Genomic DNA, 22,047 nt, shown 5'->3' with positions numbered 1-22,047 from the left:
TACTGCACGACGAAATTTTCTTGAATATTGCCATATTTCCTCTCAAACAATTTGATATGTATTTCTGTCAAGAATTTATCTTTATCTAATCGTGTCTACATAAGGGAGTGACATTAAAAAATGATCCGGGACGGGTTCGTAGAGAAATTGCTTTTTAATTCGGAAAACACAATATTTACCGTTTGAATATGACTATCTGGAAATCCTACCCAAAATGCATCGGGCGTTGGAGAAAAATAAATATTGCCGAGTGGAACTGTCAATCACACATGGGTAAGGGCGTGGTCAAACGTAGGTGCTGACCCCGTTCGCAAGATGGCGCTGTAGGCAAATTCGCGGCCTCTCGCAATGCACACTGGGGACGCTTCCTCTTCAAGCGCTTTGATTTTTAGTGCCTGAACTTCCGGGCTCTATTCATCTCTAAATTTGAGACTAGATGGCAGCACCAATTTAAATCCAACAGTGGAAATACACATTTTACGAGTTCAATAGAAGAGCGAGCCTCAGAAAAATGAAAAGTAGTTGAATTTTTCGATAATTTAACAGGTAGAGCCTCAGTGAAATCACTTGGCCCGGGGGCCCATGATGCTCTTTAGACGACTCTGATTGTACCCTCGTGCTATTTATATCAGACAATCACATTTAAATTGAAGCGAGAATATACAGGAAAACATATTTATACATTATGTCAGCGGTTCTCAACCTTTTTGGACTCCGGTTTGCATCGCTAGGTCACGGAAATTTTTTTTAAGATAGGAAAAAATATAACAAAAACTGCCAATAGGTGGCGCGGAAGTACAAAAGTCAAAATAAAAGACACGCAAATAACGAACAGAATGCCTCAAAATTGTTTAGTACAGCAGCATGTGTTCCACATGACCACCACCGCAGGAGATCACACATTGCAGGCGAGTCACAAATCCAGCAACGACAGAGCGCAGCAGGTCCACATACACGGTGAACTTCTTGTGGATTAGGAGCGCAAGTTCTTATAACCGTCTCATTTGCATATTTCTACAGAAGTCGCTCGTACCAGCTGTTTTTTCCCGTCTTGTGCTAGAACCCGCTTGACTTTCCTTCTTAAAAAAGAAATGGAGAGCAGTCATTGGTGAGAATTCTTGAAGCGTATTTTAAACCCGCTTCTCTATTTCCCATGTGAACGGGTGTAATAAAATTGAACTTTTCACCCAGTTCAGAACCATGAGTCACTCCAAAATCTGACATTGATTAGGCTCAAGCAGCTATTTGTCCTGTCATGAAATATCGGAACTCCCGCTCCCACTGTGAAAGTTATTGGCATATCCAGCCTCTTGAAAAATTGTGCAGGCAGAGAACTATATTCTCAAAAATATGTAAGTACATCAGAAAAGAATTCTGAAGTTTGATCTCAGGTGCTGGAACCTGAGGCGGTTTACACCTCCCTAATAAATAATATAACATGTACCACATCACTTCATCTCCAACAAGAGTCCCATACACACAAGCCGATTTTCAACTCTCAATGGTTTCTTCATGTCATGAAGTCAAGCCAAATAAAAACACAACAAAGGTTAAAAGGATCAAATGTGAAACATGGTGCATACTCTTTGAAGTAAAAAAATTCAACGACATTCATATCGCAGTTGTTAAAAATCGTGATTTGTTACAAAAATGAATATTACTTGGTTTTTAAATTTATATTCAACATTTACTCATTTTTAATTTTGAAATGCTAATTTTTTAAAGATATAACTTTTTAAAAAAATTATTTTTTCAATTCGTAGACAATGTCAAGTTCTAAAGGTTTTGCTTTTAAAAAAAGTCACTAGTTTAGCATGCAAATGACATTTAAGCAATCATTTTACGTTTGAAACAGTATTGAACTTTGCCTTCTCTTTATAAAAAAAAAAATCAGAAAGCAGGTAATCACATATCTAGAGCAGTGGCTCTCAACGAGACCAACCATGGCCCCCTGCTCTGTCCCACTAGGGGATATAAGCTGGTTCGTCTCAGGAAATGGTTCTCAACCGGTGCTCCGCAGAGCAGCCACTCGAGGATAATAAAATAAATCAGTAAATTTGATAAACAAAAACAAAAAAAAAAAGCCTAAAGGGTACCACCGTATGAATAAAATACTGAACAGGGCTCCGCGAGTCAGAAAAGGTCGAGAACCGCTGATCTAGAGTAACTATATGAACTGGAAAATTCCCATATTTTTATGCAATTTTGGCCATCCCAACTTTTTCATGAAAACGTCCTGCTTGAAGGAAGAAATTCACACAAAATTTTTTTCCCCAAGCACTTATAAGCACTCAAGAATAATTTTTTTCAAGGACTGTAAGAACCATGTGAAAGTAAAACACACCAAAACAACACTCTGGTCATCAATTTTTTTATTTAGCAAGATAATAATAAAAAAGTCTACAGACGTCTACCACGCCTTCCACCTTTCCTGCGTGTAGAATCAGAAGGAATTGGCGTCACATCCTCTGCAACAAGAGAAATGAAAACATTTACATTTCTTATTGGTGAGGATTAAGGGTAATGTGCACAAGATAACTCTTACATAAATACTCTACCTTTGAAAACCAAATGTTTCACTAAATTCAATGGAGGAAAGAATGATCAATACTTTTTACAACTTTCTGATGCAAAATAAGGATTTCAGAAATCAATTTACAAAACACATTGACAACATGTCTAGCAAATAGATATAGAAATTGAATTCTTCTAACTGTATTGTCATTTCATATTCAAGAAAAGAAAAGATAAAATACACACCTATGCGACCGATTTTCATCCCGGATCGAGCAAGAGCTCTAAGTGCAGACTGCGCCCCTGGTCCTGGCGTTTTGGTTCTGAAAATACAAAAGAAAATCTTAATTGAAACAGGTTAAGTAGTGGTGATAAATTTAAAAAATGTGTATAAAATAAAAGAGAATAAAATAAATAAAATAATGAAAGAATGCACATTTGTATATGATAGAGGAGTTGGCAGAAGTTTTGGACAGTAAGGTAAAAATCATGGTACAATACTGCAGTTTATACCATACTGTCCAAAACTCCAGCTTTGATTTTTATCTTCATGCATGGTTTTTAAGTGAAAAATATCCATAACTAAATAAAAATTATGAAAACAGTTAAATAGTTATATGATAATATTAAAGCAGCAAACAGATTTTATCAGCTTTAAACCACAAACTTCACAAAACAAACAAAACTTCAACAAACCCTTTTAGCAGACGTGCCAACTTTTGAAATACAGAAATCTGGAAATTCTCTCGACACCGTCACTCATAGTCTCGATCAAAAAAAAAAGTTCATAAAAAAAATTCAGATTTTTTTTTAAAATAAATTAAGAAAAAGTTACATTCTTACCCCCCCCCCCCCCAAGGCAGGTTCTGCATTGTCCCTGAGCAGAATATAATTCCATGTCAGTCTTTCCATGCGGAATATAGAAATCACATCTACATACTGTTCATAAATTATAAGTGTTTCCTTTCGTGGATGCTATCAGTGATTGATAATCTTGGGCATATGAATTCTTAAAAGCTTTATATTTAGCTGCATATAGCTTAAAGTTTTATATTTTCTTTCTGAAGACATATTTAATCGGAAGAAACGATTTAAAAAAATTCAAATTACAAAGCTGCAGACGAAAAAACATGTTTACCGCACGGCTGTTAATGGAATACAATAACGATTATACAGGAATTTCGGCAACCAAGGTCATGCCCCTGATAAATGATTGCAGATAAACGCTTCGGAAACGAAGTCTTTGCCAGTTGCTTAAATGCGGTCACAGAGACTTTTTTACGGCTGCTCGATGGAAACGTTACGGCCGTCCTCTATGGGTGTTTTCCTTAACGACAACTGTAATCATTTGACGCCACGACAACGTGAAAGCTCGCGTAAAATCTCATTTTCCCACAAAATCCGGAGAGTGGGAGGAAGGATGAAAAATCGGGAGAGTTGGCAGGTCTGCTTTTAGTTTTAGATTTTCCGATTGATTTTGAAGTTAGCTGTCGGATTGTGTTTTTATTTCATACTAGCTATAATATCCAGTGCTGCCCAGTTTTCTTATATTACTGGGAAAATTGAAAAAGTGGACAAACCATTACAAAGGCAAACTATTATACATATACTAACAGGATTAGAGAAGTGATAAACCATTGTAAAGGGGGCAGTAGAAGCTACGGGTATAACATGGGATCCTATGGGTTAGACTGCATTGGGGCGATGGGACAAAAAAGGTTGGGAAAACTAACTTTTCCTTGAGAATTATGAAATATGCTCTGTACTTTTTTTTGCTATCAAATTCACCTGCAGACTTGCTTTTGTGGGAAATTTTGAGTTTTTATCAAACAAATTACTTGAAAGATTTTTTTTTTTTTTTAATTTTGTGATGATTTTCTAATACAGGGCTAAATATTTTTACCAAAAGATGGCAGCACCTTACTTCTAAATTCCTTGAACTTACAAGGGAAATTTTGCTCAATTAACATCACTGCATCCAATCAAGTTCGAGCCTCAATATTTTTTAATTATGCAGAACTTATCCTTATATTAACTGAGTTTTGTATCAATTGTGAATGATTTGTGTACTATTGTGAAATCAAATTTTCTCCCTCAACAGGCCCAAAACGAAGCAAAGAACTTCACAGGAACTGAAGAAATTTGGTTCTGAATTTGTTTAATTTCATTTCCCTTACAGATAATTTTTTTAGAAAGCAAAAACTTTGTGTTTGGTACATTAACTGTAAAAATAATAACTGGAAGCCATATCATTGATCCTCGAATACTCATAATGGTTAGTAAGATGAAATTTTTTTTTCATACATTTAAATACTAGTTTAGGCTGCATGTGCAATTATCATTATCATATTATTTTGCTAAAACTAATGTTATTTGAGATAGGAATGAAAAATGCTTAGGACATTTTACTCTTTATAGGGCATACTTAGTTTTTAAGGGCATAAATGTATTTTTAGAAGTTTTTAGGACATAAAAATCCTAGCCCTAATAATTACAAAATATCAGAAAATATAAAAATCCTCATTTTCCTCATTGCAGTGCGACATTGAAAAACAAAAATGTTTTTAGCAGTTGTATGCAGGGTTGGGGTTTTGGACAGAACACTTGGGAAAAACTGTCAAACCGTCCAAAACATCCAAGTTTAAAAATGTTATGTGGAAACCTTAGTTTTATTTTCTGCTAGTATTTTTTCTTCTTCGATATGTTAGTATCACGGGAAAAAAACTAACTAAATCAAAAATATTTCAAAAAGGCGTCATTTGGTTTTTTAAAAGTTAATTGTTTAACCAAATTTATGGTTTTAGGCTGGATAGTAAATTATTATCACTCCTATAACTGTTTAAATAAACACTTTTAAATTTTTTAGTTTGTTGTAAATGTTATTTCTACTTCACATCTTATTTTTCATGTGTGATTATGAAGCAGGTACTGTATTTAGGACAGTGCTTGTCCAAAACCCTGCTGAATCTGCCAAAAACATTTATCTTTAAAAAATACATTATATTGAAGGTACCAAATACACAGTCACAGTTATAATCATTGCATTATTGTGAAACTAAACATAAATATTTTTTATTTGACACCAATATAATGTGAATAAATATCAATGGTGTAATGTTTATTTAATAAAAATTGTTCTATTTTGACTTTTCAAACGTTTCAAAAACTAATTATAAATAAAGGAAAATATCCGAAGAAAATGAGGCCACTATGTGGCACCTACACATGACTAACAGAACACTATTTCACAAATACTGATTACACCTATATGATGACAAAAGACTTCCAGACCCAAAATTTTTGTTAAATTTAAATTGTTGCTGTTGAGGCTAGAAGCTAATATTTCACTGAATAAATTCAAGCTATATTTACAATTCTATCACACGGGGGACAGCAATAAGAAAAACACTGGAAGAAGGCTTATCAAAAGACTGTCTTTAACACATTGTTTTTTTTATTTTCGTGTCCCCCAAGTTATGCATCAATTGAACGAATATTTTCAAATTCTGTTATCTTATCTTAGAAATCATCTTGTCACAGATAAGGCAGCTAAATTAGTTGTGTTATCAATGTTAAAAGGCGCAGCTGCACTTATTATTAGTGTTCGATTATTACGTAAGTTTAATTTCATTCTGCAGTCATATATTGCTTTTTTCTAATTTTCATGTGACAAATTTCTATCTCATTCTTGTATCTTTTATGTTTCTATAAAATCTAATATTTAACCTCAAGACAGTTCAGTTTTCAATTGTTTGATAACCTGATAGTCATATAACCCTTTGCACATACTGTTTTGAATTTCAAAATTTTATAATATTTAATGTAATTTTAATATAATGTAATTTATATAAGTTTATTATTTGATTATAGCAGTTACCTCTTCATCAAATTGCAAAGTTTTTCACTTATAGTTATAAATAGGAGGTTTTGGCCAGCACTGTCCAAAACCTTGCCAACCCTGGTTGTATGCCATAATCAATTTCTCAGCTTAAAATGAATGAATGCAAAAGACAAAGAAATTCTTTTGAGTTCTGCAGAATTTGAAAGGGTGCTTAAAAGCATTTTGACATATCTACCAAGTTCATCAGGTATGTCGCTGCCAAAATTATTCATGCATGCAGAACCCTGTTCTTCAGAACCATGGCACTAATAAAGTAAAAGCATACTACAGGGTTTACAAACTAAACGTACACAATACCTTTTCTAAAACTGCAGGTGTTTTAGCCTATATTGCATCAAAAGAAATGGCAGAAAAGACAATGATCAAAATAAAGTGTGTGGCATAAGTGACAATGCAGCATCACCGTATCACATAACAGAGAGAAAAAAATTATATATATATTTTGCATACCTTGTACCACCAGTCGCACGGAGCTTGATGTGTAGGGCGGTGATCCCGACAAGCTTGCATTTTTCAGCGACATCCTGGGCAGCTAACATAGCAGCATACGGAGAAGCTTCATCTCTGTCTGCCTTCACTTTCATACCGCCTGTTACCCTGGCTATCGTTTCCCTGAAAATGGGGAGAAAAAAAAATTAGTTTAAAATTTATACACAAACATGTTCAATCAATTTGTCAGATTGAGGTGACGGAGAGAGAAATATGGACAAATGAAATACAATCTGACTTCTTTATTTCAAAATCCACAGGAAGAGAGAAAAACAAAAATTGCAAAAACTTAGTTTCAATGAAATCCAAAATTCTATATTTTAGCACGTTCTGAAATCCTGAACAAATACCAGGACTGCTAGGCACTAGGCTGACTAAAATTTTCAGTGTGGTCACCAATTAAGGATCGGATAAAAAAAATGAAAACAATAAAATAAATTTTGAATTTATGCATATATAAACGCATCTATTAATATTGAAGGCAGTCACCATGTCATTTGTAAGTAGAAACACCATTATTAACCTGTTTCTTTTTTACTTGTCGAGAGCATACTCAAATCCCCACAGCAGACTAAGCAAAATATTTTCTTCCCCCTCAACAATTAAAACTTTTTACCTTCTGTATTTTGGAGCTTGTCCACCGATATGTGGAATTTTTTCCCAATCTTCACTCACTCGCTTTGTCGTTCTTCGAATGGTTATTGTTTGTTGTTGAAAGGGTACCACACGGAACATCAGGATAATTGGCATTGAGAATAGATAATCTTCAGAAAGTTTGCATATGTGGCACCTTGACTACGTTTGCATATTTACTATTTGCTTGCTCCATCAAATTTATTCATTTATCGACCAGGGCGTAGTGAAAAATACTAACGCCATCATATTTATTAACAACATGGACGTGCCAGCAATAACAGTTTTTCTGATTCAATTCAAATGCAGTTCGTGTGAGCATAAAAATACCCTAATAACAGCTTGTAAAGCTCCGCCCGGGTATAATTTTTTGATTCACAAGTATTCCAGTACACCCGTGCTGCAATAAGCAGCTGCATTTATTATACACTTTTTAAATATTTATATTCAGGGGTGAGAGATGGGGGCCAAGAGCAGTCATGACAAAATAAAAGAAAAAAATCACAACTATGGTTATAGGTGTACAAATTTTACTATGTTCTTTCTTTAGTGTCTCATTTACATATTCCCATGCAGGTATGCTAGCAATTAGACAATGTTTTCTGCATTTCTGAACCTTGTCTCTCATTTCTCGTTCACCCCGAGGGTGGCGCTGCATATTTTGCTCTTCCCCCCATTATTTTTACTGCGTAAAATTGCTTCCGTTAGGGCCCAGGCCGCAAAGACTTTAAACACAACAGAATCAATTCTTTGAGTAAAAAAAAAAAAAAGTAGTATCAGCGAACGAACCATTTGTTAAATTCTGTGGTTTGTGAGCACGTGTGGATGCCCATTGGATTATTCCACCACATAACCCAAATGAATACTGCAGCAGAGGAAGAAAGAACAGAAGAGCAGTAAAAAAAAACCCTTTCTTTTAACCCCTTTAGGCCCAATATGAGTAACCAAACTCTTTTTACCCTTGAGTCTCAAAGCAGAATATGCCAAAATCTGTGACATACGTTGCAGAAAATTAGCATACTGCAAAACAATCTGGAAGTATTTCAGGAAAAAGTGCAAGAAAACACTACTATGGGGATTTTTACAGCAGAACATTTCCAGTCAGCCGAGGGTTCATTGCAGATCAATGCAAAACATTCTGCTTTCGGGCCCTTGAGATCAAAGTTGTGAGTACATGATGACATCCATCTATTAAATCCAGACAAATCTATCTTAGTACAAAGATTAATCTGTGGATTATGAACGTTAGTTAGATTTGGTTGAATAAAAAGTTGGATAATGCATGTGCAAAGAAAACTATCCAATGAACTTATACATTACCTTCCCGACAAATCTGTTACATGCACAAAGGTGTCATTGAAGCTAGCATAAATGTGAGCGACACCGAACACATTTTCACCTTCCATAGCCTGTGGACCAAGGGCCACCACTGGCTGTTCTTCCTTGACCTTTCCTTTACGTGGAGCCATTTTTCAACTAGACCTATAAAGAAAAACACCACATCAAAATACTGATCACACAATTACATTGCATGGAAAAAGTATTAATAAAATAGTTCAATGTGATATTAGATTTTTTGCTATTGGTTATCGGCTAAAATGACGTCACCTACGGAAGTGCACTATAATCATAATATCATATTATTATTATATGCCAATCAATAAAGATGCATGCACAGACGCCCTCCTTTCTGTCTTCGGATATGGTAGCCTTACTAGTAACGATTATCAACACAAGATACCAGGTGTGATGGCGATGCCTTCAGTTTTTCATCGCCTAACATGGCTTGCGATAACATTTTCAGTGGCAATTTTTGTTCCTCTTGACACCAAATATCACTCCTCTGAGTTTGTCGCAACTTCATGGCAACACCCTGTATTGCCTTTCAGGTGCGGAGAATGCATATTTGTAGAGAATATTGCTCAACTTTTCTATAGTGTCGATACTATTTCATATACATCATAATTCAAAGCTTTTGGTGAGTAATGTTGGGTTGTTCGGTCTTAGTACATCGCCAAATTACCCAAGTGGTACCACCGTGCTTTTTCCCAGAAATTAACACAAACATAATTTCGTACTTGTCCTATATAGTGGCGGGAATGTTCGAGCACCCGTGGTGTTGAGTATCACAGCCCTGAGCACCCCATGGGGATGTAACACTTCCGACGCTCAAATTATATATTCATTAATCACATGGATTAAAGCACAGTAAATAGCCTTAAACACATCCCTCGATATATACATATGAAATGCCAAAAGATCGATTATTAACGAAATCAATTAATACGCATATGCATATTGTTTACTAAATATTAAACAGCATTCACGGCTCCGGCAATGGTATATCTACCAAACGACCAAATTCAAACGTAACTGAAACTATTAACATAATGCAGAAAAGATTAATATTAGAACAAATAACGATTATTTCCAACAGATAATAAAATAATTATTTACTCACTTTGTGGATTCAACTGGATTGATTATAAACTATATATATATATTACACGCGAATTATGGACGACAGGCCAGTTTATGATAGAGTCTAAGTAGGAGAGTTGTTTACTTTTTACTGTTTAGTTTTTTTTTGCTTTAAATTTTGATATTTCAATAATATCATTAATTTGATTATTTTAAAAATATTTTAAGCTTTAATACGAATTATTCAACGTGTCTGAATTGTGTTCGAAATTTTCGATTTCGAAATTACTTTGAATGCCTCATCATATTAGTCCGAATGCTACAGATGTTGATGCTACACTGACCATATTTTGTCGAGTGAGGTACAGGATCATAAATATGGGACATTGACAATCCCCAAGTTCCCCAAAATTGACGTGTGTCCATTTTGGAACCGTCAAAAATGAGATTAAAAACCCAAGACCATATGCATATACTTCGACTTTTGGAAGATAGATGACGCCTTTTAGAGGAGGAGGGGGAGAGATGAATCGTTGTGTTGGTACGTTGTGATCTCGAAATCTCTCTCTCAGAGGTGATTCATGCGGTGCTGATAAAGTAGTTTTATCCTACAATTGAAATAATGTCGCGATAACTAATAATTGCGAACCTGAATGCCAAAAATTTGAAATGAATTTGCCAAAATGAAAAAAAAAAGTTGAAAAAGTTTTTAACCCTACGGTGCATGCTGTTGCCGATTGGCAACATCTGCTTTAAATGTTTCTTTTCCCGTTGCCAATTGGCAACTTCATGTTTGAGACGCGACATTCTGAATAATGCATGATTCATTATTCCAATTTTTCATTTTCGTTGGAAAGCTATTCATAGATGGCAGTAAAACCCCTCAATTAAAAAAAGAAATGTAAATCAGTGACCTGCCAAAAAAAAGAAAAATCATATACTGTATGGTCGATATGATTTATTTGCATTCCTTTTTTTCCTCGTGGAAGTTTTCAACATGTTTTTCTTTCTTTCTATGTTTGAATCACAAAGAAGGTAGTGATGTATTAGGAAAGTATAATACAAGGGTTCTCGAACTGTGCGCTTCCGTCAGGGGAACCGTGGAGCGGTGACCTTGACAAAGGTTATTCGAAAATATTCTTTGTTAAACAGCTCTGGGGAGTCGGCTGAGCTCGGGTAATAAGTAAAGGGGCACCGCGGGTGAAAAGAAGTTTGAGAACCCCTGGTATAATAAGTTCAATATAGGGGTTCTCAAACTTTTCCACTCGCGGCGCCTCTAAGCGTAATCAACGCATATCCGCGGCGCTTCTAGTAAAAACTGGCGGGACCCTAGGGTGCCGCGGCACACAGTTTGAGAACCTCTGCTTCAATATTTATTTTATATGCGCTTTTACTTCCTCTTTAAGACCCTGTATAAACAATACAATTCGAAATGAATTTTTTAAAATATATTTTTTCCATTCTTACGTTTCATTAATTGTGGAAAACAATTATTAGTTCAAAAAAAAAAAATTAAACATAGCATAGGGTTAAGATCTTTAATTTATCTTACTCGTGTCTCTACAGCAAATTTATCGTACCATTTTTTCGAAATTTCTGCAACAAAATTCGTATAGTGGACGCTGTTTATTGAAATCACGGACAATGTTTTCATTCTGTCATTGTTATCACTTTTCCAAAGAACGGAATGGACCAATATCATAACGCATGGAAAAAAATTCTTTTTTTAGTTATCGGGACATCGGATAACGTGATATATATACAGGGTGCATAGCAAACAGAGGGTATGGAATTTAACTGGCGAACCATTGATCCTAGAAGTACACTTCCAGTTAGAAAAAGTTTCCAAATAACGTGCAGTACTCAGATATGTCATTCATGTTTCAAAGGGTTGTATAGTTACTAGAATAAAAATAATTAATGTTTTACACAGTCTCCCCCCCCCACCCCGTATGTCACAAAACTCAATCAAAGTTGTTGCCCTGTCTCCCCTGATGCCAAAAAAAAGAGAGAAAAAAAAATCCAAGTTTCTAAGTGCAATATTCATTGAGATATTCGAATTTCAAAAACGGAGGAAATTTGGAAAAAAAACTGCGTTAAATGCGGATAAAACGGTCTTTCCGCAGGGGTGTTCAACGGTCTTTCCAGCGTCATAGGTGGAGTCGACTGATCTAATGTATATATGAGTTGACAACATCATCATCGACCCCCCGCCCCCCAGACTACCAAGTGTATCTCCACCCATGCTTGAGGTACTTCACAGTAAGTTACGCTAGTTTTCCCAGGACTTTTTTGAGGGGGAACGATGGTAGCAGCGGCGGCTTAAGCAAGGGGTGCAATTGGGCGGTACAATATAAGTGGTGGTAGCCTAGGCTTTTGTTTACACATATAAATTTTTAAAATTTTGAACAATAAAAATTTACAAGACACCAGTGTTGTCATTCTTTTGAGCTAAGCTTTGACAACAAAAATGTTGAGAAAACTTGAGGAAACAGGGTATGGGGGGGGGGGGGGGGGCGTAATAACAGAAACCAAAATTGAATTTGTCAGAAACCAAAAGTGTTAATTTTTCGAGCTGTATCTTGTCGAGGGCCGGGAGCACAAGCACCCCCTTGTCCCTCACCTATAAAAAAATTTATTCCCTACAAATAAATTCCCTAATAAAAAATTAGGTTTATCCCAGAGTCCCCTGTAGGCTGCATCGCTCTCAACCTCCCAACGGGGTCGTTTTTAGGGATGGCACATGAGGCTTAGCATCAGGGCGGCAGTTGAGCTCGAGCTGCCCTTGGATGGTAGCCGATGAGCGTAATGGTCGACTGAAGTTCGTTTTATGCGGTTTTTCCAACTCCAAGACGTGAATGTTAGCCGGTCTCCCATTTCAAAAAGTCTCCCCGCAGAGAGCAGGCAGACCTATAATACGGTACTTATGTAACATGAAAATTCAAGCATATACTATCGTTATTTAAAAATATTGACCGCAGATGGCAGCACCAACAAGAACAAGAAACAAGCACGATTCTACCAACATAAATATGGCAGGGCCATGTATAGACATACACTCACACAACAGTTCCGAAATGTACCGATTCGTTAGAAATTCTTCAGAGGAATGTGTACTAGGTCCATGTTTGATTAGGTAGTGGTCACGTGGGCATCGCATGGGGAATTCGCTCCACGAGGACCTGGGTTCGAATTCCACCGGTGGTGGTTCTCCATCGTTTTCCAGCTTCAGGAGGCGCAAATGTGAGTCGATCTCTTCATTGAGAAAAGTCTCGCAACAAATCCTACAATCATGGCCTCAGCCAAAAACAAAAAATTGGCACTAAAACAAAAAAATGACACTGTTCCCCGGGGCAAGTAGGTAGCCATTTTGACTCCCCTTCCTCGTAATTTTTAAACGGACAAAAAGCAAACTTGGCACCCTTCCTGGTTCAGCGCTCGGGACACCCTCCCCCTCCCCTGCTTTTCCGATGTTGTGGCTCTGTCTACAACTGTACAAATATTCAAGCATTACGCTTTACTCACAATTCAAAACACAGAGGGCGCGGTAAGATACTCGCCTGAAGTACCAAAGGATGTTTAGCGGTGTCGCGAGTTCGATACCCGGTTCGTCCTTGTCAGAAAACTTTCCTGACACAGGGGTACAACAGAAATGGCGACGTGACCGAAGACAGAAAAAAATTGCTACCTCAGGGAGTCCCCATCGAGGGGGTTAGCGCACCAACCCCTCGACGAGTATAAAAAACAAGCCTGCCGTTCGAAATCGGCAATAAATTGTAGGTCCCGGTCTAATTAGCCCTCGTGTGCAGAAAATGACCGTGGTGCGACAAAAATGATCAAAACACAGATGGCAGCACAAACTTCACGCACAATACTAGATATGCACGCAGACGATTAGGTATACCAAGTATCAGTTAGGTATAGGACACACGCCCAGTGACGGTAGACCGGAGTTGTGCTCGGTGCAAAAGAAGAAGGACTGATGGTACCACTGCATTTTATTTTGTTAAATATGTTTGAAGTTCCATCGCAAAATCGATTTCATGTACAGCAACATGACGATTCTGCTTGAGAAATATTCAACGAGATAGCAGAAATTAGACGTCTCTGCTTTATGTCAAGTCTTCTTCGAACATTGCTATTCACTGGTATTGCTTGACTGGTAACTTTTATCGAATTTAAAAAAAAAAAAAAAACCTTTGCAAAGTATATTTCCCTGAAATATTTCTCAGGAGGAAGCTAAACAATAACAGGCTTTTTTGAACGTACGAAACTGCATTTCATAAAATTCAGTGCGATTCTAGAAATCGAAAAACAGTTATTGTGTGAATTTTAATTAAAATGGTAAATTGATGTATATATACTGTATTTTATGTTTACTTAATAAGTTTACTTATTTTTAGTTTCATATAAGATAGAAACCATTAACTGAAAAAGAAGCGATGAAATTCAGTGGAATCTCCCTTAACGAACACTCCTCGTTAGCAGACACCTCCCGTTAACGGACATTTTTCTGATCCCCAGTCCCGTGGAATAAGACTTTAATGTATTTCACTCCCCGTTAGCGAGCACTCTCGATAGCGGACAGTAAAATTAGACGAATTCTAATTTTTTTTCTTCTTCTTCTTCCAAACTCTGTGAATTTTCGTTCATGCATCGGAAATTTATCATATTCAACGGTGATTATGTATAATCCCAAACTCGTATTGGTTGATATGATAATCAATCGATTAATTACTTGGTTTAACTGAACATAATTATGATCCGGGATGTTGATTCCGAATGATAATGTTTAGTTTTGTTTGCACGTGTTGATACGTGTGAAGAAAGCAAACATAACTGATAATGTTGTTATGAACGTTTATTTCTTCTTCAAACTTATTTTAATTCAATTTAATTTTTGTTGCCAAATATGTGCAGTGCACGTATTATGTACGGGTGAAAATAATCACTTGGTTTAATGAAGAGAAGAAAGGTTATACATTTTTCTATATTTATCAGACTTTCCAGTTTTATTTGGGAATCATGCATAATCGCCGGAAAAAGTGATAAAAAAATATATTGATATTTTTTCAATCAAACTTTCTTTATCGAGATGATTGATGATTATCCATAGCCACCGGTGTATCACTTTTACACACAGTAACATATAGGAACCAATTGCGACCGAAGGCAAACATCGTCGGTCGTATAAATGAGGTTCTACTGCATATTTTACCTCCACAATAGAGGACATTCCCTGTTAACGGAAAAAAGTTTTGGTCCCATAGGTGTCCGTTATCGAGAGGTTCTACTGTAATGAAAAAATTATAAGGTAATATTTTTGAATTTTAAGGTCACATACATAGTTAGACCCGTTTATAACGAATTCGGGAAAAAAAACAGCGAAACTGTTAGTTATACGCGAACTTCGTTACATACGTACGGACTTGAAAAAATGTCTCAAACATGACGTGATAAAGTGGTCATTATGTCTATTTCGGAAACGACAAAAATGACGTAAAAAAAATTTATCATTTACTATTTGCAAATAATTCCACTTTCAGAAGATAGATGGTGCCATTCGGAGAGACAGAAGGGAAAAATCTATGAAGCTGCGGCGCAGCTTGGATTCGAACTCAGACTTCGCGGATTGCCCCTACGTATTTACGCCATATCGCTACCGATCGCGTTTTCGTAGCCGTACCCAGCGGGTGTTATTTTATGTAGAGTTCACAAGTATTGATTAGTTATATTAATTTCTGTAGAGTTCAGCCTATGTGACGGTTATTTTTTCGTTTTCTTTCATTCTTTATCCTTGAAAAATATAATAATTATAATTATTTGCGTTATTTATAATTATCGAAAAGAAAAAGATTTTAAAATTCATTTTTTTTAGTTCAGTGTCACGTCAAAGAATTCATTGAATCTTTTTCAATTGATGACAGATTTCACAGATCCTCTGATCTTCCGTAAAAAACACGATATAGATGCAATTATAATTTATATAACGTGTGCATAAATTTATGTATGAACAATTTCTCATTGAAAAGTTTTACATTTCCATTCAAACAAAATCGCAATTAAAAGTACTCCATTTATCTTGTGACAACCAGTAACGAATAGGCCTAGGGTAATTTTGAAACACCTCCTGAAGGTTCATTAACGAACACTTTGAATAATTTTGATATTTTCATCCGAATTCCTTCCAAGAATTTTTCAGTTCGAAAGAAATTCGTGATTTTTATGACGCAAAATCATTTACGCCATTTAATATCACGTCATTTCATTGTCATCAAGTATCACGTTATTTCCTGACCTTTATTGTTCGTGGTCATTAAATGACTTTGAAATGATGTGATTTTTTTTGACTAACGTCTTTCAGAGACAACGACCGAATTTTCACGTCATATTTGACATCAGGTGACTACTTGGGTATCCTAAGTACGAATTAAATACATTTACGAAACGATTCGTTATTATTTTCTTCATGATATGACTATTACTACTACACCAAGACATGCACCTCGCGTCCATATTCCTCTGCGGAACTTCTAACGAATTGGTACATGTTGGAATGTGTGTGTATGTATAGTGAACCTTCCATGAAGTTTGTTTCTGTGTGTGATGATGATGAGAAATTGTGCTTCTCGTGTTTAGTGCTGCCATCTGCAATCAGTTTTTTAAATTATGTGTTTTTTCTCAACTCATAGTGAGTGAAGTGTAATGAATGAATAATTGTAACGTTGCAGGTCTGTTGCTCTCTGCGGCGAGACTTTTAAACGGGAAGATCGGCTGTCATTCGCGCCTCGAAGTTGGGGTCCACAGAAAACCAACATCAGCCGGTGACGGTGGGGTTTGGATCTGGATCCTCGCGATGCGAGTCCGTCTCATGATATGACTGTGGACGTTAAAGATTTCGCGTTAAAATAATTTTTGCCTTATAAACATGCATAAATGTAATGCTTTTTGTTTTACCAAGAGCCCGGTTACTGTAACGTTTTTTCGACCGTTATGTGCATACCATTTAAAAAGAGCTCCTTCTTGGAATCTCTCCTTGTAGATTTTCAGTTCACCATCCCAAATTTTTTTCTTCAATTCTTCTTTGCTCTTCAAAATCGTGGATGCCAAATTTCGAAGTATCCGAAATCGTTTTGATACTTCTTTGTTTTTCCATTTTCGGCTTTCAAACAACTGTATAGCTTGTACAAACTAGTTAAAATTGGCAAATGCGCTTTAGAAAGGTGTTTTGGAAGTTAGATTCATGGGAATATCACCTCTCATTCTTTTCTTGTTTCTTCCTGATAAGGTTTTCCGCAAATAGAAAATAGGATTTTTTAACAGAGAAAATTTGAAAATAAAAATGAAGCAAAAAGAAAATTTTTCACAGTACGTACTCCCTATTATTATGTCTTTCAGGGAGAGTTAGTTTTACCTACACCTTGTATAAAGGTAAATTTATCGATAAGAACGTTTAGGTGACATTACAAAGGAACTCGTATTTGGAAACCGGTTGAAAATTCGTTATAGTCGTACTTTGCTGAAATCAGTATTCGTTATAAGCAATCAAAATAGCATGGATAAGGGATACGAAATTCACATGACACGAGAAAATTTCGTTATGTGCGAAAATTCGTCATATCCGTGTTCGTTATGAGCGAGCCCGACTGATATTTTCATGTTTTTTAGGTTATAAATGCTTGCATGTTTTCAAGATTTTTAGGTCATAAAAATCCGAGCTCTAATGATCACTATGACAAGAGAACAGTTAGGAAAGAAAATTTTGAGTAGCCCTTTTCTAGAAGACTCTTGCCTTTTGGCTCGCGACCTTTCATGTTTCAAGTAGGCCTACTCCCTGGAAATGTGTAGGAAGCATGCGCGTACTCTTAAAGCATAAGTTAGAGATTATCTAGATCAGGGATGGCCAACTTCTTTCTGTTCGCGGGCCAACATAATGGTCAGCTATAGCGTCGCGAGCCGCATCAGTGGCGCAGCTTCGGTGTATAAGATGCTCCATTACTCATTGAATTAATTAGTTAGTTATTAAATTAATTTCGTCACTAGAAATGAGAAGTGTGTAAGTAGTTTGTTAATCAAATATATATAGTGTTGGAACCGATAGTTCAAATATATAATGATAAAAAAAAATTATTCACGGTATTTTACCTTGTCGCGGGCCGCACAAAATCCCTTCACGGACCAGCTGTTGGCCATCTCTGATTAAGATGATTTTTAACAGCAGAAAAATGATGAATAATTCTGGGTAAATTTCAAATTAACCATCGTTCCGCTTCTGTATCGTAGTGGTATAGCGCTCCTTGTCTCAGTGAATTTTCTATCAATGAAATGTTCGCCCCGGTGATGAACTTGTTTGGCTGGGTGAATTTTCTGTCAATGAATTTATTTCTTTCGATGAATTTCCTGTCAGTGAATTTATTTCTTTCGGTCAATTTCTTGCCAATGAATTTATTTTTTTCGGTCAATTTCCTGGGAATGAATTGTTTGTTTCCTCTGAATTTTATGTCAATGACTTTGTTTGTCTCGTTTAATTTCCTATCACTATATTAGTTTGCGTCGGTGAATTTTCCTGTCAATATACAGTGTGATTCAAATTGTTTGTTCATAGGACTATCTCTGCAACCGTTGACTTTGAAAGCATACTTTCAGTTCCAAAAAGTTTTAGATTGACATGAGGTCAAAATGTTGTAATTTGTTTGAGGGATCGTATACACATGAAAAAATAAAGAAATTAGCTTTTTATACAATATGCCGGTGTGTTCAAAAACCCAATTATAGAAAGTTGTTGCCCCCGTCTCTTCTGAGGTCAACAAAACAAAATTACACTTTTCTAAGTGCAGTATTCACTAAGGTATTTACATTCAAAAATCGGAAAAGTTGGGGAAGAACGGCACAAATGAGGGAAGAAGCATTGTCTGTTAGTTTATGCTGTTCTTTCCCAACTTTTCTCTAATTTTGGAATTCAGTTATCTTCCGAGAATATTGCACTTGGAAACGTGGAATGTTTTTTTATTGGTCCCACAGGAAAGACAGGGCAACAACTTTCTACTTGGGTTTTTAGCCCACGGAGGACTGTGTAAAAAGTTAATTTCTTCATATGATCCTTCAAATAAATTACGGCATTTTAAGAAATTGCATGTCATTTGAAAACTTTTTGTAATTTAAAGTGTACTTCTAAAGTCAACGGTGTTACAGAGATATAGAGGGCCACAACTAGGGGGGGGGGGCGGGAGGGAGCAGGCAAGTCTGGTCAACACCACCTACAGAACAAGGCCTCCACACGAAATTTGTGACGTCAATGAAGAAGGAAATTTCTCTTACTGCCATTGGATGTATGTACTGCGAAAAAGGTAACGATATCGCATGCGTCGGCCTGCTATATCCAATGGCAATGGAAATGGCCTTCTTCAGTGACGTCACGAGCTTCGTGCGGAGGCCTTGTCCTATAGGTGGCGTTGGTCTGGTGCCCCGGGTGCTTTACCAGAAGGGGCGCCGAATTCGATTAATTAACTGTTTCTTCGACATGGCAAGGTAAAATGCCGGTTTGCCCTGGGGGACAAAGTGTCTACTTGCGGCCCTGCAGAGATAGTCCTATGAACAAACAATTTGAACCACCCTGTATAGTTTGCATCGGTGAATTTCTTGTCAACATACAGTATTAGTTGTCACGATGAATTTCCTATCAGTAATTTTCTTACGAGTAAATTGTTAGAGAATTTCCTGTGAATAAATTAATTTACCTCGATGAATTTCCTGTTAATGAACTTTTTTTCTCGCTGAATTAATTTCCTAAGGATGAGTTGTTTATTACAGGAATTTTCTGTCAATGAAGTGTTTGTTTCAGTGAATTTATTATTTGCCTCGGCGAATTTTTTGTCAGTTACTTTGTTTCGGTGACTTTCCCTTTTTATGATTCTTCTTGTCAGTAATGATTTTTTGCATTATTAGCACATATCAGAAGCCACTACTAGGCGTACTTCTATTTTGGATTTAGTTCTCACTAGTTCCGAGGATTTTGTTGCTCATGTTTCGGCGGGGGAAGAAATTTCTTCTAGTGATCATCTCTCGTGACATTAGTTTTCTGTGTAAATTTCCTTCGGGTAAAGCCGATAACCGAAGAATGGTTCCTTGTTTTCGAAGAACCAACTTTGACCTTTGGAGAGAAAGGTTAGCGAGACTTTTCAAAGACCGGTTGGAATCAGGTTGATGTGGTACGTCAATGGGAAGGATTTAAAGTAAAACTATCCTCTGCTTTGCATGACATCATACCGTTTGTTCGTAAAAAAAGTGTGTTTGTCGCACCCCATCTGGTTCACGGAAAAAGTGCGTAATCTTTATCTGGAAAAGAAATGGGCGTTTAGGGAGTGTAAAAATGGAACAGGGATTCTGTCAGCATTTACTGAAAAAAAGAAGGGCATTCAAGTAGGTGATTAGGGAAAGTAAAAAAGAAGTTGAATCTAGGTTGGCAAATTGGCGCTAACCCAAAATCATTTTTCAAGTATGTGGACAATAGATGTAAGGGATAAATTGCCCCCTCCCCCCGTCGATAGAAGGATCTATTTGTGGGGCTTTTAATAACTTTTGACATCGGTTTTTCATTGGGAAAGTGATATGCAAAGTACGGTTGTGTCATGGGGTGATAAAGTCCTATACGATATTCAAGTGGATATTGTAGAAATCCTAGAACTTCTAAAAAATGTATGTGCAAATAACGCGCCAAGATCAGATGATATTTACCTTAAGGTCCTTGGGGAATGTGCTAACGAACTGTTGGGACCAGATGCACAGATATACAGATTGATTGATTGATGACCGCTCACGCCCAGAGCTGTTGTGCAAGACAACTTCCTCTCTTTACCTCCTAGGAGGCACAGATATACAGAAGTAGCGTTGCTGAGAGTATCGTCCCAGTGGATTGAAAGCTATCTAATGTGGTTCCGATATTTAAAAAGGGTAGTAAAGAAACAGTGCTGAAATAGAGTTTGGCGGGTTCCCTGTCGAAAATTCTGGAAATCAAAAATCTCATCAAAATGCAATTGGTGAAAGGCATAGACGAGAATAACGTATTGTCGGAAAACCAGCGTAGGTTCAGGAAGAGGAAGTCATGTGTGTAACCAACCTCCTTTGCTTCTATGATCGAGTGACAAAGGCTCAGGGTAAGGGCGTCGATGTTGTTTATTTTGATTTCCACAACACATTCAATTGGGTCGGATATGGCAAACTATTGAAGCATTTACCTGAGATTGGGATGGGGGTAACTTGTTGAATTTGATAGAATTGTGGTTGGGAGATAGGTCACAACGGGTTATAGTGAACGGGGAATTTTCCGAATGGACATGTGTTAAAAGTAGGGTGCCTCAAGGAAGTAACCTGTCGCCTATACTTATTTTTCACTGTTTATCAATAAACTCGATCAGGTTATCGACGGAATGGTCAGTAAATTCGCAGATGACATGAAGCTAATAGGCGTTGGCGGGAATCCAAGCCATAGGGAGATGTTGCAGATGAACTTGAATATGATTGCAGCATGGGCTAGTGAATGGAACATGCCTTTTAGTGTTGATAAGCGCATAGTCGCTGATTTCGGTTCGATTAATCCACGTTTCACTTGCGAATTGAATGGTATTACTATATCCCAGATGCAACTGAGTCACTGATTTGAGAATTATCATTGACGAGCGGCTTAGGTTTCCTGGAACATTGTTCAGCGTTAATCAAAAAATCGAATAGAATGCTCGGTTTCATTCTTAAAAAGGTTTCGCGTTCTCCTAAAGTCGTACTTCCGTTTTTGCGAAGCCTTGTTCGTCCTGCTGGACTGGAGTATGCCGCAAGGTTTTGGAGACCATACCTACAGAGGGGTATAGGGTGGGGTGGGGGGGGGGTGTGCAGAGAAGAGCTAAGCGTTCTTTTGTTGACACACAAGGCTTGAGCTATGAAGAAAGACTTGATTTCTTGTACAAGTTTATATTGAAGGAACGCGCAGGTGTCAGGAGATATGATCGAAGTATATAAATGGAATAGATCACTTCCGGGGGTCGTGAACTCTAATGCAATTGACACGTTTACAAAGTAGTACAATAAACATAGTGGGA

At 36.8% G+C, this 22,047-nt stretch overlaps 1 protein-coding gene across 1 annotated transcript; it reads right to left on the bottom strand.

The window, feature by feature from the left end:
- Nucleotides 1-2,355: 2,355 nt before the first annotated feature.
- On the bottom strand, nucleotides 2,356-10,209 carry LOC149081289 (small ribosomal subunit protein uS11). Its single transcript, XM_089238127.1, has 5 exons — nucleotides 9,999-10,209; nucleotides 8,858-9,019; nucleotides 6,866-7,027; nucleotides 2,761-2,837; nucleotides 2,356-2,468 (listed from the first exon to the last, which is right to left on the bottom strand). The coding sequence occupies exons 2-5, from the start codon at nucleotides 9,004-9,006 to the stop codon at nucleotides 2,401-2,403; spliced, it is 456 nt and encodes a 151-aa protein (XP_089094253.1). The 5' UTR covers nucleotides 9,007-9,019; nucleotides 9,999-10,209; the 3' UTR covers nucleotides 2,356-2,400.
- Between the last annotated feature and the right edge of the window lie 11,838 nt (nucleotides 10,210-22,047).

The sequence above is a fragment of the Pholcus phalangioides genome, unplaced genomic scaffold (genome assembly GCF_987345545.1).
Source record: "Pholcus phalangioides strain wild (caught in Gottingen) unplaced genomic scaffold, Ppha-v1.0 ptg000010l_1, whole genome shotgun sequence".
In the NCBI taxonomy this organism is placed as follows: domain Eukaryota; kingdom Metazoa; phylum Arthropoda; class Arachnida; order Araneae; family Pholcidae; genus Pholcus; species Pholcus phalangioides.
This window is presented reverse-complemented; position numbering and strand designations above follow the sequence as displayed.

Bases quoted from the DNA above. Each gene is read 5' to 3' on its own strand.
- LOC149081289 (XM_089238127.1), bottom strand. From the start codon at position 9,006: ATGGCTCCACGTAAAGGAAAGGTCAAGGAAGAACAGCCAGTGGTGGCC. The intron at 2,838-6,865 runs GTATGCAAAATA...TTGTATTTTCAG, and splicing joins CGTGCGACTGGTGGTACAAG to AACCAAAACGCCAGGACCAG. The intron at 2,469-2,760 runs GTGTGTATTTTA...CTCTTGTTGCAG, and splicing joins GATGAAAATCGGTCGCATAG to AGGATGTGACGCCAATTCCT.